The sequence below is a fragment of the Otolemur garnettii genome, unplaced genomic scaffold (genome assembly GCF_000181295.1).
Source record: "Otolemur garnettii isolate 467f Iridium unplaced genomic scaffold, OtoGar3 scaffold00008, whole genome shotgun sequence".
Lineage (NCBI taxonomy): Eukaryota > Metazoa > Chordata > Mammalia > Primates > Galagidae > Otolemur > Otolemur garnettii.
In genome coordinates, this window is record NW_003852403.1 from 24,883,240 (window position 1) to 24,903,200 (window position 19,961).

Below are 19,961 nucleotides of genomic sequence, written 5' to 3' on the forward strand. Positions count from 1 at the left end.
GTTCTGTGTCAGTGCAGGTTTTAGGTCTCATGGGCTGCCAAATCTCCAGACACATAAGTTCTATGTCTCCTTTTTTGCTGAAATTCATACTTCTCGTCTGATTTACTTTAGCTGGTAACACATTTCTTGAGGCTGTCATGTGTATAAATGGTTTTGATTTCTGTGAACCAATAGTGACTGAACAGAAACAGGATAGAAATGAGGTGTGTAACTAATCTTGTAGCTATGATCTCTTGCCACAGTGGGATGTTGGATATGAAAGGCTAGTAAGATATTAACAGATGTATAATATTGAAAAAGCATGTTAAAGAGAGTGTCTGAAGATAGCAATAGGACGATGTGTAGATGTGGCTGTTTGGGTGTAGGTTCTCCTGGTTAGTTAACACTGGGAATATGAAGTGAGAGGGAAATTTTCTTGATGACTCAGTGGGGTCATCAATGTATTTTCAGAAATGCCACTTCATTATGGGGCTGCCCATGCTCTGTGAAAGTAATTGTCGATCAGTGTCTTCCATGGGGGGCAATTTTGCCCCCCAAGAGACATTTAGCGACACCTGGAGACATTTTTGGCTAAAAACTCTGCTCAACATCCTATAATGCCCAGGACCACTCCCTGTAATAAAAATTTATCGAAACTTAAGTGTCAATATTGCCAAGGTTCAGAAACCTATTGTTATAGCTAAGGATGCCACACAGCCTCTAAACCAAAGGTATATAATCTCAAGGTGTATTCAAATAAATACACCATCTACTACCTTTTGAGTAATAATAGCCCTGCAGGCACATAATCTTTTATGATTTTATAAAAATTTTGATGTCCTGTGATAGCCATTCATACTTGGTTTTTTTATTTTTTTTTGCAGTTTTTTTGGCCAGGGCTGGGCTTGAACCCTGAACCCGCCCCCCAGTATATGGAGCTAGCGCCCTACTCCTTGAACCACAGGCGCCACCTATACTTGGCTTTTCTTTTCAAAACTGTAAAGGTGGGTCCTGCCACTACTAAAATCCACTCAGTTTGAATAAAATTTCTCAGATCTGACATGCAAGGTAATTAGATATGCAATTTATTTATGGCCATTAAAAATAAAACAACAAAGGCCTACAATCCTAGTACTATGGTAGGCTGAGACAGGAGGATCACTTGAGCTCAGTGACCTGCCAGAGCAAAGAATGGAATCCTGTGTCTACTAAAAATAGAAAAAATTAGTTTGGTGTGGTGGTGCATGCCTGTAGTCCCAGCTACTAAGAAGGCTGAGGCAGGAGGATTGCTTGAGTCTAGGAGTTTGAGGTTGTGGTGAGCTATGATGATGCCACTGCACTCTATCAGGGCAACAGAGTAAGATCTTGTCTCAAAAAAAGAAAAAAAGGTAACAAAAACTTCCCTATGATTTATGCAATTATTTTTATTTTACTATTAAAACCACAAAGGCTCCGAGGCCATAGAGTAAATTAGCTGCAAAAATGGCATTTGGCAAAGAAAGATTTTGATGTTGAGCCTTGCAGTTAGACTACAAGTTATTCTTTTCCTCTGTTCATCTATTTTTGCAGCTTAAATTTAGGGAAAAGCTAAATTTCATTATTTCAATGGAGGTGATTATCTAAATTTGTCCCGTCTTCCTTTAGGCAGAACACGCTGCCATTTATTCTTCTGATTCATTTCCCTTAGAAAGCGGAGAAGGAGTTTTATAATGATATTATTGGTTTTGTAACTGGTGTTTCCATTGTAATGCTATTACTGAACCCGTGTTGTGATAAATGATCTGTTTATAAGGGAAATCACTTTTACAAGAAGTAGGAAATTAGACACGCTTCTGCTTTGCAATAACAATAAAAACCACAGTGAAAAAAATATTCCCCAGTTTATTCCCATCTGTATCAGCAGGGAAGCTTTAGAAGATGGCTTTCCCCCTAAAGTCTTCTAAACACGATTAGTGCCTACAAGGACCATGTCAAAATGCAGATTTCCTCCAAATCCCATTGAAGACCAATACTTCTTAAGCACACCATGACGTGGGCCCTTTAAGAAAGCCAGGAGCTTGAAACTCCACCCCTCTGCTGACTAGAAGCAGTCAGGCTGCGTTTCCTAGGCAGTTAGTTTAGTGGTGAAGCTAAGAGAGAGTTAATTTGCCCCCTGCCCTGCCTGGAAGGAATGTTCCTGTTGCAATAAGCTCTAAAAGTGGATTCCATGGGATAGGGAACAATAGAAACTTGTGAGGTATGGATGCCAGACCCGCTTTCAAGATTCTATCACTGTGCTGAATAAAGTGGAAAGAATGCTGTTAAATCTCAGTTTCCCTCTGTGGTGCTGCTCCCTGCAAGCTTTTACTCTTGCATTTCACCCATCAAGTGAGTTTTCCAGAAGCCATTTCCAACTTAAGAAGCCGATTGTCTCATATTCCAGATCCTGAAAAGGAAAAGTCAAGGAGAGAATTAAGTTTTAGTGAAAATTAAACTGGATCACTTGTAACATAATTATTTACATTGGTTATGTTTCTGAAGAGCAAAGCCAAACACCTCCCCACCCTCCAGTAGGCCAACAGTGGCTGAGTTCAGAAGACTTCTAGCACTAAACTAAAAACAATACCTAGGGGAAATGTGGAATTTAGTTGCAGTTGGCATTTCTGAGCTGTTTGTTAGAAGCAGCCATCTTGGTAAAAGATGATGTCATTTGGAACCACTGGTGTTTTAAGAGTTTATTCTCAAGCACCAGTTTCCATGAGCCATTGAGTAACAGCTTCAGTAATCAGATCAATTTAACGTTTAAAGATAACCAGGGAGTGGGAATAAGAATGACTAATGTCATCTCTATACTGTTCTTCTAACACTATAAACCTTTCAAAAAGTTCAAAGCAATAGAAATATTTTCACACTCCCCCCCCACCCCCGTTTCCATGTGTTTGTTCTTCTGTCGACTGAGCTTGGATAATAAAACTAGTATGGTCAATTTCACTTTCCAAATTTTATATATAAGTGAAAGCTGTTTGGTGTCAATAGAGTTTATTTAGAATCATCTCACCTGCTGGGGCAATTTCCTGCAAGCCCTTCTTTGAGAGAAGGGAGGGAGAATAAAAGTATTTAATTTCTTATGCTTCAAAGCAATTAGACCACTTTAATCTGTTTTATTTTTACATACTAAAGTTTTCTAGGTGAGAGCAAGGGGATATAGCAAAGGGTGATGGTTATGTTGTATTCCCGTTTAATCATGACTATTTGCATAGCATATTATGTCTGCAGTTGCTTTGGAAAATTAGCACTTAGAAATGTGTTTCAATCCTTCCACTAAAAGTGCTTCTCTTCTTTTTTGTTTAGACAAACTTTAGTGTCTTAATCCTACCCTGTGATGAGCGTTGGGAATATTTGCAAGATACAAAGAGAAAAAGGAAAAAAAAAAAGTCGCACCTTGTTTAAACAATGGAGCGCAGCAGTGTGGTTTATGAGATTATTAGAGGGTGGTGTGTCTGTCCTGCAAATTCTTTCTTAACAAGGTTAACCTGTGGCTGCTGGTGTTTCACCAACTCAGCCCTTTGCAGGGGAACTTTCTGTTTGTTCTTTTAGCTTTATCCAAACCTTCCCAGTCAAAAGCACTTTGCTCACTGAAAAGAGAAAACTGCGTGTATGAGTGAAACAGACAGAGGGAGACACGCGCACACACAGTCGGCGGAAGATGGGGCCACTCCACCGCCCAGGCTGGATGCCGGAGCCAGGCTGACCTTTCCACGTGTCTCCAGCACCTGCGAGACTGGCGGGGCTTTGGGTTTCCTTTTCCCCGGAGCGTGCGCGAGCCCGGAAGGGGTTGGGCGGCTGTGGGCTAGGTCAGGGGGCTCGGAGGCCCTCCCTCGGAACACGTGCGGCCGGCGAGCTGGTGGTGCGCAGGCAGGCCTGGCTTTCCTGCACCCGCCGTGCCCGCGCGTTCCCAGCCAGCGGTCGCCGGGCGGGTCCTCGAGCTTTCGGCCAGCTTTGCAGGGCGGCCTAGCGAGCGCGCCAGGCCCAGCTGGAGCGAGCCCCAGTGCAATACTGCCCGAGCCCGGGCGGGGTCTCTGTTCTCTGGCAGAGGAGGTCCCTTGGCAGCGGGAAGCTCCCTCTCTTTCTCTCGCCGCCGCTCCGAGTCTGCGCCCTGGTGCCAGGCGCCCAGCTCGGCGCTCCCCAGTGCTCGCCCGGCGCCCACTCATTCGCAGCCCAGCCTTCGCCGCCGCCGCCGCCGCCTCCCTGCTCCTCCTCCTTTCCCCAGCCCGCCGCGGCCATGGCGGACAGCGCCAGCGAGAGCGACACGGACGGAGCAGGGGGCAACAGCAGCAGCTCGGCCGCCATGCAGTCGTCCTGCTCGTCGACCTCGGGCGGCAGTGGTGGCGGCGGAGGAGGCGGTGGCGGTGGGAAGTCGGGGGGCATTGTCATCTCACCGTTCCGCCTGGAGGAGCTCACCAACCGCCTGGCCTCGCTGCAGCAGGAGAATAAGGTGCTGAAGATCGAGCTGGAAACCTACAAACTCAAGTGCAAGGCTCTGCAGGAGGAGAACCGAGACCTGCGCAAAGCCAGCGTGACCATCGTGAGTGCCCCCCGGGGGCGCGCGGCAGCGCCGACCTCCTCCTGTCCCCGGGAGGGGCTGCACTCGGATCCAGGCAGCCTCCAGGCTCCCCTAGACTCCCAGGGACCCGCGGCGAGTACACTCCCCGAGGAGATCTGGCAGCCTCCATGGGGGAAAGGGAGGTGTCCCTCCGGGGCCACGCGGGTCTGTCCTCCTCGGGGGCCCAGGACCCTCGCGGGTGTGGAGAAAGGCTAGCAGGGCAACCACCTTTGGTTCCTTTTGGCCTCTGGGGAGGAGGCCCCTTCAGGGTAGGGCTGGAAGCTGGTGGCGTGGTTGGGGGGCGGGGTGGGACTTATTTCAGTCTTAGCACGCCTGAAGGGTGCGTTCAGATTCTGGGGAACCCGAGTCTAGGGATGAGGTGGGAAGCCGGGGTCTGTTCCTGAGGCCTGGCTGGGAGTGCAGGGGGTGCGCAGCTGAACTGGGCACTCAGCTGGCATCAGGACGGCGCTAGCTGGATCGCCCGGGGAGGGGGCGGGAGAGAGTCGCCGGGAATCCGGGAAGTGGAGTTTTTGGCCAGGATCGAGAGGGAAGGGCGGGTACCGAAGCTAAAGCTCCCACCTCTGTAGAAAGCCCTTTTCTTTGGGATGGGAAGGTGGACGGTATATAAGGAGAGTGCAGCATCCTGGCCTGGACAGGGCAGGGGCCGAAAACAGGGGAAGGCGACTGTGACTCCCTTGCTGAGCCAGATGTTTCTGTACGTGTGTTTGCTTCATTGGTGGTGGAGTGGTTAGACTATCTTGCCTCTGAGTCCAGATACTTGACTGGAAAACAGGCCATCTGTTCTGTTTCCACCTGGCCCCTGGAGGCTCCCCAGAAAAGGGTGAGATTAGGTCTGTAGATCTCTCTCCTGGAGTAGCAGGCATTTAGAAAGGCTTATAGCTGTGATGAGGCGAAACGTAACTAGAAAAAGTACACTGTGTGCTCTCACCTAACATTTCTGCCAGCTTGCCACATCATTAACATGCAGAATCCCTGCACAGAACAACACTATTCAGATCAAAACAGTTTCTCAGCCAGGAGCAGAGAAAGAAATGTCAAGAAATCAAGGAGATGAATTGCCATAGCTGCTACACAGTAGCTAAATTAGGCTGAACCTTGAGCTGGAGGAAAAAGGGATGAATTTGGGAGTGGAGGGGTCACACCTGGGAACTGAAATGGGGCAAGTTTAGGATGCCTTCTGTGCCAGGAAAATGTGTGTATTTCCCCACTGCTGGCTACGTGAGACTAGGTGGTATTCGTAATGTAGAAAACAGGTTTCTGCCAAAGTTCAGTGTGATCAGCAACCTAAGTAGCAGCTGATTATAGAAAGACACTTCGCATGCTCAAATCCAGTCCTGGTGAATGGAATTGGAGCAAGTTTCATGTGTCTCCAAACCCATAAAGTTCTTGAAGTGTCCTTTTGGTAGGAAGGGGGAGGAATTGCAGAGGCAGCCACTTCCAAGCTTCCTATGGAGCTTTCTTGGCTGAGAGGTCTCTCTCCTGAGTGGGGGTTGAGAGGAGAGCGAAGTTGGTGGAGGCAGTTTATTTAAAGTTGGACTTAGTAAACCAAGAGGGTTAGTCTCTTGGAGCTTGTGAACCATGGAAAGTAGCAGAACTTACGTGACACAAAATCTCTAGCTTTCGTACAGTAAGCAATTCAGGCTGTTTTTGTTTGTTTGGGAGGGAGGAATGGGAGGTGGAGAAACTATGAAAGGGTTATCTGTTTGACACTTTGACCATGTTATAAGTAGGTCTGTAAATTGTACACAAGCACATTGGCTTTTGGGAACAAACATATTCATTCCTGGTGTGTAAGATTAGAGGCCTCTTGAATACTTGGCTCCAGGAGCGTATAAAGTAGTGGCTTTATTTCTTAGCACTTACCCTCAACTAAAACTGACATCCACTGGACGTACTTTCTGAAATGTTCTGTGGTCTTACTGAGTAAAGTTTAAAAATTTAGATGATAGTCCACCACTATCAGAAGCCTCTCAGTTCTTCTTTAATCTGTGAGTAATATATTCAGGGAGACAGAAATGCTTGTGGTTTGCCTGGTTCCCTAATACTTGGCAGGTGTTACTGGAGAATTGAAGGACAAACACAGAAAAGAGATTTCCTAAAACTTTTGAGGGTTTTGTTAACTGACCTAGGATTCAAATTGTGATGGGATGAGTTTGACCTCTTCGGTATGTAATGTGGGGAAGTGTGTGACTCCCTGAAATGGGTCTGGATATGAGAAGTTTATTAAACAACACTGTATGTCAAGGTTAAGCTGTCCAGTCCCTGAGAACTCTGATTTAAGCATTACCCTTGCTTAGTAGCTACCTAGGAAGTTTGTGACAGGGCTTGTGATAATTCAATTGAGTGAAGGCCTTGTTAGGTTTTTCACTATTTTAGTTAATTTGAAGGGAAGATGATACTATAGTCTTATTACTTGCCTTCCTGGCTGTTAGTAGTTCCTTTAATTATGATATTTATGTTCATGTTCCTGAGCAGTAGAGGTGATTATGCTGCCTTTGCTTTTCCTTGAACATGTTTAGGAAGGCACATTGCCTTTCAGCCACACCCTGGAGAATAGAGAGCCACCTTTTTTTTGGTTTGTTTTGAAATAGACTTTAATTTTTTTTTTTTTAGGAGTAGTTTTAGGTTCACAGTAAAACTGGGCATAAGGTACAGAGATTTGGGGTGTACACCCTGCCTTCTCATGAGCACAGCTGCTTCTACCTGTAATATCCTGCTCTTGTGTGGTGTGTTTGTTACAATCAGTGCTCCTTCATTGATACATCATTATCACACAGTCTGTAGTTTACATTAGGGTTCCTTCTCAGTCTTGTATATTCCAGACTTGGACAGGTGTATAGTGAGTGACATACAGTACCATGCGGAATAGTTTCACAGCCCTGAAAAGTCTCTGTTCTGCCTGTGTATCCCTGTCTTCTCCCTAACTCTTGGCAACCACTGATCAATTTTACTCTCTATAGTCTTACCTTTTCTAGAATGTCATATGGTTGGAATCACACAGTATGCAGCTTTTTCAGATTGGCTTTGTTCATTTAGTAATACGCATTTCTGTTTCCTCTGTATTTTTCAAAGCTAGTTCATTTCTTTTTAGTGTTGACTGATATTTCTTTGTTGGGATATATACGGTTCACCCATTGAAAGACATCTTGGTTGCTTCTAAGTTTTGGCAGTTACGAGGAAAGTGGCTGTAAATATTTGTTTGCATGTTTTTGCCTGGACAGAAGATTTTAGCTCATTTAGGTAAATACCAAGAAGCACGATTGCTGGCTTATATGTTAAAGAGTATATTCAATTTTGTAAGAAATGGCCAAACTGCCTCCGTGTTTTTACACTTCCACCAGCAATGATTGAGAGTTGCTTTTGCTCACCAACATTTAGTATTGTCAGGGTTCTGGATTTTGGCCATTCTAGTAGGTGTGATATCTTACTTTTTTGTCTCCCCCCTTCTTAAGTCAAGGCCAGAGTTCAGTCGAATCTCTTTACCAGCTATCTCCTCTGTCTCTTCTGCTATGTTCATGCTTATTCTGATCAAGCTACTCACTTAATAAAAAACTGGTTACATGGTGTGTTCTTAGCATCTGTATAATAGAGGTAAACATCATCTGTAGTCTGCGAGGGAAGAATCAACTATAAGAAGTCTGTAAGGGCTGAGTACATCTATGAGTTTTAAATTGCCCCCAGGGCATTTTATTTGGAGCTTAAAAGGTGCAATAGAATTTTTTTTTTTTTTTTGAGACAGAAAAAAAAAATGCCCGTTGCTAGAGTGCTGAGGCATCACAACTCACAGCAACCTCAAACTCCTGGGCTTAAGCGATTCTTTTGCCTCAGGCTCCCAAGTAGCTGGGACCACAAGTGCCCGCCACAACTTCTGGCTATTTTTTGGTTGTAGTTGTCATTGCTGTTTGGCAGACCGGGCTGGGTTTGAACTCGCCAGCTCTGGTGTATATGGCTGGCACCTTGATACAGGCGCCGAGCCTGGAATAGCATGTTTTGAGTGATTATCACGTTTTATTCATTAAATCAACAGTGGAATCAAGCTGCTGATTAAATAATTTATTTTTTGGAGTGGAGGAAACAAGCAATGTATGCGCAGTCACCCTTTTGAGCTTTGTATGTTAGTCCAGATCTTTCTGGCTTGTCCTGCGGGTGAGAATGTGATTGTGGGTTGTCTGAATCAGTGTAATAAGAGTTATGAAGGGGTGGTGGTCTCTGAGAAGGTGAGGAAATGCAGTTGTGGACAGTAATTGGAAGGCTTCCAAGGTCTCAACTAGTTGCCGGCATTCTCCGAGCGTATAAACCGGGCCTTGGCTGGCTCTGTGGGGTGTGTGTGCCTCTTCTAGGCAGGTTCAGATCTTTAGTTCTGTGTTTGGTTTGGAAATAAAAGCGTGTAATAAATCACTGGTATTTAAACGTCTTTTTTCTGACTATAAAATTAATCCTTCTTTATGAAAGTTTAGGGAAATACAGAAATACAAAGATATTCTGAAGTTAGAAAAACATGTTGTATGGCAAGATTAGAAAACCAGACTATTTTAAACATCAACAGCAGTGTAGTGGTTTCATTAACCAATAAAAGCTACCATATAGTTACGGTGTATTTTGGATTATTTATACTGGAAGCCTAATATGCTATTTCCCATTTTTAAGACTTCATTTTGGCAGACTCTCTGAAGCTATCAGATCAGTGTTGCCCTTGTAAAGAGGTAGAGCGGCTCCACTCTGCACCTCCCTCCTCACCTTTAGAAAAAGTATTTCTCAGATTCTTATGGAAACACCCAACTTTAGACGCAACTTTGAGGGAAGTATGACCTCACAGTTAGGTCTAACCATATACAAATCTTCTTACCGGGGTGGTTTTCATATATTTCATCTGCCTTTGAAGTTTTGCCCATCTGTAGGCACTTCTGTGTGTTTCATATAATCTGTACTTCATTAAGAAGGAGCTGAACATTTGAAGGCGGCCACGACACTCTTTTACAGTGCTGTCCTTAATATTGCTGAAGGTAGGGGGGAGAGAATCCACAGTATCTGGTTTGTGGTGACTTTTTTCTAAGACCAGAGAGACTGGTCTGAAGCAACAATCTGAGGTGGGGATTGCTTGCTTAGAAACTTTCCGTGGCTTCCCGTTGCTGTTGGAGCCACATAAACTTACTGGTGATTTGCCAGGCTCTGCCTGATGGTGATGGGTGGGCCCCCGCTCCCTGCACAGCCGCATCCCTCCTGCACTTACTGAGCTCTCACTTTACTCCCTGAACTCCCAGCACCTGGAATTTCAGTAGGCTTCTGCAGGAGGTGCTTCCTACCCTAAAATGCTCTTCTCTACTCCTGCTGCCCACCTGAACCCCTGCCCAGCAGGCCCTGGTGCTGCCTATTTATTTAGCTACTTGCTGGAGTATGGGCCTTCTCCTGTGAGTCCATAGAACCCTTTTGCCACTGACCTTTCAGCACTCAACATCATCCCAGTAGATGTGTAAATTCCTTTAGGGACAAAATTTGCCTGGGTCATCACATTCCTCAGTGCCTGGCATGCGGGAGACACTCCAGAGGCAGGGTATTATGTGTGTGTGTTTTCTTTCTTTTTTTTTTTTTCCTGGGGTGAAAGTGTAATACTATCTCCTGTACCTTGTCCTTGTGGAGCCACTCTCCTGCCACAGGAGCAATCACCCTCCATACTATAGTTAGTGAAGGGAATGGGGTGGATAAATGGATACACTGTATACTTTGGGGGGACCACTGGATTAGTATGTGCCCTAAGCCCTTACCTTCTATCCCTGGGTGATGTAGGCTACCTTGTAGCATACACCTGGATGTTCCTGATACATTTCATCGGAAAGGGGACAAAGTGTCTTCAGGTTCACTTTTTCCAAGGGTTTCTGAATAAGGGTTAGAGGAAAAAGTAGCCCTATGGCAAGTGTTAAGATTTGTTGCCTTGGCTTTAGTGATGGTGACAGATCATTCCAGGTGTTTCCTATAACCTTTTAGTGTTGAAATACCCCACAGCTGCCTCTAGGGAGCTAGACCATCACAGCATCAAGGCAAATAAGGTCACTTGAAGCTCTGATTGGGGAAGCATCTGACAGCAGAATGGGGAGCCTTGCTGATTAGGTGTCCACATGTGCCTTGCAGAGTGGAGGTGGGAAGTTGATACAGTGTCACACACAGTGTACCAGTGTTCTGTGTCTATTTTTTCTCCTTCAATCATGTCTCCTAGAGATCATTGCATTTACCCATAAGCAGGCTCTCCCTAGCTATCAAACTACAGCCAAGCAGAGTAAGGAATAACACTAGTCTCCTATCCCCTCTGCATGCTCTTTGCCTCAGTAGGTAGGTGTTGCCTTTTGTTTTCAATCACAATGTGGTTGCTTTTAGATGTTCTGAATTATTGTCAAAGCTGGCAGAGTAAATGTTCATAGGTTCATAGGTTCAGTATGTTCCTGTTTGGTGGTGGTTGCACTTTTCTTGACAGAAGCTAATGCTCTGGATAATATTCTTAATTGTCAGGATTTTAGAGTGGCATTAACTTGGAGGTTCTTCCTACTTTCCCAAGACTGTCAGATTTTCTTAGCTGTGAAGTTTATCCCAACCCTCATACTGATAAATTGTAAATGTCACATTGTGTGGGTTCTCTCTTTAGGGATAAAAAAGGAGGGGTGGTTGGCGATGTGATGATAGTTAATTTAGTTTTAACCTTCCCCTTTACTTATTACTGGTTCCTATTAAATGTAGTGATTCCAATTCCTTATACTACTCATTTGTTTAATCCTGGGAAATTTTTTGATCCCCACTTCCTTACCCCACTCCTTTGCTTCTTTGGCAGGCACAAAATGGCTTGTATAAATACACCCTCAGATAGGCAGTATCCAGCCTTCCTTGGCTTGTATATGTACCTATATATGCTTATGGCCTACTGTGTGCCAGAAATAATTTAATGGGCATGCAAGGGTTCCTCCAGTAGCCTGCCAGGATTGAACTTGACTTTCATTTAGCCTGGCCCTTGCTTGGTGCTGTGGGGCATTCAGAGGGAAACTTTCTCTCCAGTGGGGGTGGGGGTGTGGGTGTGGGTGTGGGGTGAGGTTGGGTCCAGTGTGTATATGGAAGGAAGGAAGTTGAGGAAGGCTCCTGGAGGAGTTACAAGGGAGAGGACTTTACCTTCTACCTTCCAAACTAAAGTGCTTGTATCTCACTGAATACCTTTCAGGAAAACAATGTGTCATATTCTCTCCTAGTTTAATTAGCTTGTAGTTTATTTTATAAGAGAGATGAAGAGAGCTATTGCTCAATTTATCAATTCTGAGGTAGCACAGGGAGGCTTTAGTTTATATTTAATTTTCGTTTTTAATGTGGTGATGATTGAAAAGAAATGTCATTGTTTTAATTTCATAATTTGCATCTGTCAGTAGATTGAAATTATCTGGGTGTTTTTCCCTCTATTTTTATTATACTCTGGGGCCCACTCTCATTCCTTTCATGGAATATGGTTGGGTGGATCAAATTTCCCAAGTTTTTAAGTTGAAACTTTCTGAAAGCAAAGACTTCTTGCAGTAATAAACTTAGAGATAATATTTTATAGGCAACTTTGAATTCCAGTTTTTTTAAAAAGCAGTGGTGATTGATGGGCTGGCTAATCTTCCATGCATCTGTTCCAGATCAATCCAGCCTTGGCGGGTGCCAGGTGTGTGTCCAGAGTGATCTAGTTAATACTCTCCAGGGCATCGCAGGGCACTGAGGATCAAATGAGGCCACTGGGTACTGAGGAGCAGGGTTGGGATGTTCAGCCAAACATAAGTCATAATTCAAAGTTTTCCAGAGAAGGAAAGAAGAGACTGAAAGAATGAAAACAGCAGGGCTTATGGGTGAGCTCAAGAAAGTTCATAGAAATTGAGGTACCTGCATTAAATACTTCTTGTGTTTTATAAGTGACTAGTTTGACTATTTTGTGGTATTTGCTTTTTGAAATTGAATTAGAGGGACTAAAAGGGACAGATTTGAGAAAAATAATTATACCTCGTGTTTAATATAGAAAAGAACTATTATGTAAATGGTGATTTATTTTTTTAATTATCCTAATATACCAACTCAAATGATAGCTTTTATTCTATTGAGGTTTGCTTTTTGCAAGGAGGGTTCTTCACTATAAGACATTTAATTTAAAAGACATTTGTTGAGTCAAAACATAGTGTCTTTTTTTTTTTTTAATTGTGTGGGATTCATTGAGGGTACAAAGAATTAGGTTACACTGATTGCATTTGTTAGATACTGTCCCTCATATAATTGTGTCCTGCCTCCAAGAAGTATGCCATAAATTGTGACCCACCATCCCCCTCCCTCCTCCTCTCTCCCTGCTCCTTCATTTCCCTACCCCCATCTGTATTAGATCATCTGCCTTCATATTAGAATTTGAGTACATTGGATTCTTGCTTCTCCATTCTTGTGATGCTTTACTAAGAAGAATGTGTTCCACCTCCATTGAGGTTAATACAAAACATGTAAAGTCTCCATCTTTTTAAATGGCTGAATAGTATTCCATGGTATACAGATAGGGCAGCTAGTTAATCCCTTCCTGGGTTGGTGGGCATTTAGGCTGTTTCCACATTTTCATGATTGTAAATTGAGCTGCGATAAACAGTCCAGTGCAAATGTCCTTAAGATAAAAGGATTATTTTTCTTATGAGGAGATGCCTAGTAATGGGATTGCAGCATCAAATGGTAGGTCTAATTTGAGTTCTTTGAGGATTCTCCATATGTCCTTCCAAAAGGTTGTAATAGTTTGCAGTCACACCAGCAGTGTAAAAGTGTTGCCTTTTCTCTACATCCATGCCAGCATCTGCAGCTTTGAGACTTTGTGATGTGGGTCATTCTTGCTGGGGTTAGGTGATTTCTCAGGGTAGTTTTGATTTGCATTTCTCTGATTAGGGACAGTGATCATTTTTTCACATATTTGTTAGCCATTTGTCTGTCTTCTTTAGAGAAGGTTCTATTCATTGTCTCTGTTTCATTTAGTAGTTTTACTAAACTTGGTGGAAAGAAATTGACTAGGTGATTTTTAATGTGTTTTTGTTTACCAAAGAGGACAATTTTAAGTATATATGCTACAAAGGAGAGGGTGGGATTTCTTCAGGTCCAGATCATTACCTAGTAAATGGTCATGTCTTTTGGAAATACATGAATTGTTTCACACCATTTAGACCAGGTGTCCTCAAACTACGGCCCGTGGGCCACATGCGGCTTGCCTAGGACGTTTATCCACCTGCCAAGTGTTTTTGCCGCTGCTGCCTGTCCTGCTTAGCAGCTGACTAGTCCCGCGGCCCACAGTCCGGCCCTCCAATGATCTGAGGGACAGTGAACTGGCCCCCTGTTTAAAAAGTTTGAGGACCCCTGATTTAGACCTTAAATGCATGGCACCTTAGGTACCCAGAGAACAAGGCCAGTGACTTTTTTTCCTGCAATTTTTAAAAATTGTAAAATATACACAACATATGATGTACCTTTCTTATGTGTACAACTCCGTGGCATTACGTTCATCTACACTGTTTTGCAACCATCACCGTTACCGATGTCCAGAACTTTTTCATCATCCCCAGCAGAAACTCTTGACATTAAACAAGAACTCCCTATTTTTCCCTCCCCTGGTAACCTCTGTTCCCAGTGATTATTTTTGTTCATTTAAATAATTTTTAATTTTTAAAACGTGTTTAAAAAAAACTTGCTCTGACCACAAAAGCAGCTAGTTGGTCTTTTATTCTCTTGGCATTGAAGTTATAAGTTTGGACTGAAATGTTTTCATGAAAGTGCTGTGGATACCTTGCTTCAACTTAAGTTTCTATTGCCTTTCAGCGACCCCATATCTGGTTCTTTCTGATCATTCAGTAAACATGTACAGTGCCCTGCCCTGTGCCTGGCCCTGGGCTTGGCCCCTACTGTTGTAATTTGCATTTAGAGTAAGCACCCAGATGTGGAGAGTGCTGGTTGAGGGAATAACCCACAGTGAGGGCGTGTCCTCCAGGAGGTAAAGGACCTTGCCCTAACACTTCACAGATGATAATTGGCTTTTATTTATTTTTTTGACATGTGTTGTAAGCATTTAATTTCCTTGATGGCATTTTGAATAAACCATAATTTAAGATTTGAAGGAAAAAAGCTTAAATTTTTATTGACCAGTGCTGTCCCACTTCCAAATGTTTTTGTGTTGCCGTGCTAACAGCTAATGTTACCCAGTGCTTACTCTGGGATAGGCATGGTTGGAAGGGGTTTGCACACATCCTCTCATTCAATCCTCACCAGAGTCCTATGTGGTCAGTACTACTGTTATCCAGAAATGTAAACTTGCAAATTTAGGCCCAGAGAGATTGCATCACTTGTCTAAGGTCACATCACCTGGCTATTAGATGGCGTTGGAATTTGAACCCAGGTCTGGCCTAAGAGCTCAAGCACAGCCTATGGAAGGGTGGGATATAAGTTAATTTAGGGACAGTTTTATCTTTATCTCATTGTGGGCATTTTCCTGTTAGTGGTTTCTACCAATTACCACGGCAAATTCCCAGGATACTGGGCCTAAGGGAGCGTTGCCAGGGCAGCAAGCTCCCTGTCTTAGGAAGGAAACAGCAGTGGAGAGGCTGCCTTCAGGGTATGAGGGGCAGTCTGCGCTCCCCTTTCTGACTTTTTGCCCTCCGTTTGGCCTTGATCTGTTCCACCTCTGCACTCTGTCCCCAAACTCCAGTTACATGGCCACCTCTGCATATGGCAGAGCCAGAAGGACTCTGTCCCTCCCTCCCCATCTTAGTCTGGAATCAGTTTCTTCCTTTGTATTTCCTTGTATGCTACAGCTTCTACTTAAAAATAGCCTGATTAGCGCAGTATAAGTGGGGATTTTTTCAACAAACATATTGAGTGCCTGCTGTATGCCAGGCAGTGTGCCCGTATGTAACAGCTGGGATGAGATTGTGCTGGGAGTGTTGTTGGAGGGCCCCTGACTCAATCTAAGGGTGGGGACCAGAGTTAAGCTTTAGAAGGAGAGAATTTCTTGGCCAAAACCTAAAGGATAAGTCAAAGGTAATTTAGAAGAAGGTGAGGGGATGTGGATGGCTGGAAAAGGCACTCCTTCCGTACCTGGGCAGGACCTCAGTGTCCAAAAAAAAAAAAAAAAAGGCTGAGAGGAGAGCAGGGCCAGGTGGGCTTGCTCCTGGGCTCCATCCAGGGGTTTTCTACAGAAGGACAGGGAGGGAGAATAACAGGTACATTTCTGTGCCTGGTGCTTAGTGCAGATGTTTGTGTTTTTCTTCTGAACTATTTAAAGATGGGTATTTTGTCCTTTGTCATCTGGAAGGCGATCTTCCTCCACGATAACCGCCACATACTGCAGTCTCACTGTGTGCCCCGTAGAGTTCTCAGCACTTCACCTTTAGGGCCTCGTTTAGTCCTCACGATAGCCCTTTATGATCTCCGTGTCACAGATGAAGAAATGAGCTACAGGGAGTCCCAGCAACCCTTGAGGATTGCAGCAAGTGATTTGAACACAGCAGCCTGATGGTACCTTGCAAGGTGACTGGCACATAACAACCCTGCCATTTGCAGGGTCACTTGTGTTTTCCACCACATTATCTGTTCAGTAAAATTTGTGGAATTTATTTTGAGTGGTGCTCAACATTTGCTAACTCTTTAGCGGAGCATAATATGTTTATTGCAGTATGCACAAACTTCAAACTGTTGAACAACGGGGAACAAATTTAAAAATGAATTCACTGCAGTAACTACCACCCAGCACCCCTGAAACTTCCATGTGCTCTTTCTCAGTCATACCCCCCCAGAAGTAACCATGTTCTCACTTTTCTCAATATAGACACATTTTGCTTATGTTTGAATTTCAAATATAGGGAAGTATACAGAATATATTCTGTGTATCTGGATTCTTTGATCATCTGGGTTTGTTTACTAATACTGAACAGCATCTGAGTTGTTACCTACAGCACTATATCTTTTTTATTGTGGTGCAGTATTCTGCCTGAGCATCTGTGAAATTGTTTGCAGTTTTAGTGTCTGTTCCCTGGGCGCCCAGTCCGACTTCCCTTTGTGTTGGTCCCTGGGATAATATGAAAGGAATGTGGCACAGTATTGGACACGCAGGCCCTAACGATTGTTGGGAGGTTGGAGTGAGGTTGGAGCTACTTTACTAGTGGGGTTATATTGTATTAGGAGCCTTTGAGTCTTGGTTTACATACCCGTTAAAATTGTAGTCTGTAAGGGTAACACCAAGTTTGCTTCCCTCCCACGTGTTATGAGGATCAGATGAACCGATACACTTATGAAAGTGTTTTGGTAATTGGTGAACTATTATTTCTGGACAAAATGTTATTAAAGATTATTACTGATGGTGACCCACCCCCACACACTTTCTCTTGTCCTCCAAAATACATTTTGAATTCAGTCCCACTCTAGATAATCTTATAATGATAGGAAAGTAACCCCTTGAAAGCTGAGAGGGGGCATTTGAGGTGGCACAGAGCTCCCTCTGCCCTGCCTGGGGAGTGGCTGGGGAGCAGATTCTCAGTGCGTGTTCATCTGGAATTTAGGGATGCCTGGAAACTTGGTGTTTTTTCCAGAGCTTGGTGAGCCAGGATTAAACCGGCCTGTGTAGCTGTGTAAAAGCAGGAGGCAGACACTTCCTAAAGGATCTGTCCCCCCCATCCTCCCCACCCCCAGGTCAGTTGTAGGGCTCTTCCTGTCCTTTTCCTAGTTTTCTGACTTTAGCACTATGGGCAGACAGAAGGCTGTCAAACCTGCTTCTCTGATGTGTAACTTTTGACCTTCTTTCATGGGGTATGGATTCCAGAAGGTGGACTTTGAGGGCTGACGCCCTAGTGCCACTTCTGCTTAGTGGCTGGTTTGAAGAACAGAAACTAAAGCGTGCATCTTTGAAATCGACTTACTTAGCAGGCTCCCAGTACCCAAAGGGTGGAAAGATAGCCCCGGGTTAGGAGCCAGGGGCAGAGCTGTGGGAGGTAATAGTTTGCTCTGTTTGCAAAAGGACTCCTCTAGTGACCTCTTTTCTTTCTGTGGCCTCTGGATTTCTCTCTAGTAGTAGAAGAGGTAGCCTGGGGATTTTTTGAAGATTTAGGGGATAAGTTTCCTTCCCTAGGTACTGATTCGGGTTTATTGGTTTTGTGTGATGGCTTTTGCATGTTGAGAGAGGGAGAGGAGAATATTTTATCTAATCCAGGGCCTCTGCTTGTACATAAATTAAAGTAAGCTGTCTTGAACCTTTGGCTGTTGTCTGTCTATTGCGAATCTGAGGTTTTAGCAAAGACTATTGCAGCCTCTTGGTCTCTCTCTGTCCCTCCTCCCTGCTGCTTGTCTAAACACCTTCCTGTTGAACTCTTTTGCAGGTAAGGAAGATTAGCACTAATGAGAGTAATCTCTTATTTGATTGATTCTCATTTGGCCCAGAGCCTTGCAGGTCTAGGTCATTGTAACCTGAGGGGTCCTGTGAAAAGGGAATTGGAATTCACTTGTTAGACCACAAGTGAAAGCTAGAACAGCTTTCCCCAGCTCTCACAGTCTTCTGTAGCTTCTACTACTTTTGTTTATTTTATTTTATTATTTTTTTGAGAGTTTCACTTAGTTGCCCTGGGGTTGAGTGCTGTGGCCTCATAGCCCACAGCAACCTCAACTCTCTTGGGTTTAAGCAATCTCTTGTTGCAGCCTCCCAAGTAGCTGGGACTACAGACACCTGCCACAATGCCCACCTAGTTCTATTTTTAGTAGAGATGGGGTCTTACTCTTGTTCAGGTTGGTCTTGAACTCCTGGCTCAGGTAATCTACCAGCCTCAGCCTCCCAGAGTGCTAGGATTGTAGGTGTGAGCCACCACACCCAGCCTGTTTTTGCGCTTTTAAATTTGATGTGTTGTAGATAAGCATTCTCTGTTAGGCCATCTATGTGCATTACTTGTCCTTTCAATTTTATCAAAAATTTTTGATTTCCCACCCAGGGTTCTTTGGGCAGAAACTGGGTATGACAGAGGCTTGGAAACCAAGCAGGGCTGGCAAAGTTAGCAAATGAAAACACAGACTGCGCAGCCGCATACACATTTTAGGTAAACAATAATTTTTTAGTATATGTAATGTTCCAGATGTTACGTGAACATATGCACAGCAACAATTTATCTGAAATTCAAATATAACTGGGCATCCTATGTTATCCGACAGTTCTGAAACTTAGAGAGGACCTCTGTTGACATCTCCGTTCTGCTCCTTCCCAGCTGTGTGACTGTGGCAGCTTAGCAGACCTCCAAGTCACCTTGCCTTCTCCGAGAAGGGACTGTGATATTTTAAATCCCCCAGTTTTAGGGCTGAACAGCGTGACTTACCGTAGCCCTCAGGACACACCCAGCACCCATCTTCCCTGTCCCTCTTCAGTACTGTGGACTGGCTTTTGCCTGGTTTCTTCCTTTTCTTCTTTTTCTCCCTGAGATGAGTTGCTGTCTTAGAAGCAGCCGACCCTTGTCTTCTCCTGTGTGGGACTCTTTGAAGTCTTCTCAGGGTGGCGCTCCTTCCTCAGCTGCTGACAGTTGTGCTTTCCTCTTTTCTGTCTTTACACCACCCTCTTCCTCCGAAATTTCCCACTTCTGTGGAAGCCATCTTGCTTGGCCGCATGTGAGCAACTCCACCATTTTATATTTCCTTTCCTCTGGAGCCTGCAGTGGCGCCGAGGGAACCAGGCCGCTCAGCCTAACCCTGTCTGTGGGACCAGGCAGCAGTCATGTATTTTTGGACTCCATTTGTCTCCTCAGTTTCGTGAAAGGCGTGCTTAGAACTCAGGTTTGCAAACTAGCAGCCTGGCCCCCGGGGAAAGACCTTTGGAAGAGAACACGCAGCAAGGGCATGTTCTCTGTTTTGCTGTGGGCGTCGCTGCTCTCTGTGGCTGCTCCTGGAGCTTCACATGCTTATTTAATTCCCACTCTGATGGCAGTTGAGTTTGAGACCCCTGGAATATGCTGTAGAGGATGACTAACGACCAATAGGTACTACCTTGATTGAAGCCCTTGAATCAAAACCAGGGATTGTGATTATTGCAACTTTATAGATTCAGGGACGTGAAGTGCAGGGAAGTTAACCTGCGAGGGTCATTCACTGCTGGGTGGTAGGGCCAGGATCTGGCAGCCTGGCTTTGGAGGCGCTGTTCTTAACCACATTCTGTTTTTCTGTGACCACTTGCTGCCATGCGGGTCTATGACATTCCTTGGAGGAGTCGGAATATAGCAACTTTTTGAGTTTTTTTGTTTGTTTTTGAAAATTCATAATCCAAATCTTTGCCCTTTAGTCTGGCCAGTTCTAATTCTTGGGCGGTGAATTCTTATAATTATTTTCCTTTCAAAAGCAGGCTGCT

The 19,961-nt window shown here is 44.3% G+C and overlaps 1 protein-coding gene across 1 annotated transcript in view; it reads left to right on the top strand.

Annotated features, from left to right (window-relative positions):
- The first annotated feature begins 4,011 nt into the window (after positions 1-4,011).
- The window catches only part of CCDC6 (coiled-coil domain containing 6), a 118,675-nt gene continuing 102,725 nt past the window's right edge, over positions 4,012-19,961 (top strand). Inside the window, exon 1 of the mRNA XM_003783639.2 lies at positions 4,012-4,543. Within this exon, the coding sequence (XP_003783687.1) occupies positions 4,241-4,543 (303 nt within the window). The 5' untranslated portion in view covers positions 4,012-4,240. The remainder of the gene's footprint in view (positions 4,544-19,961) is intronic.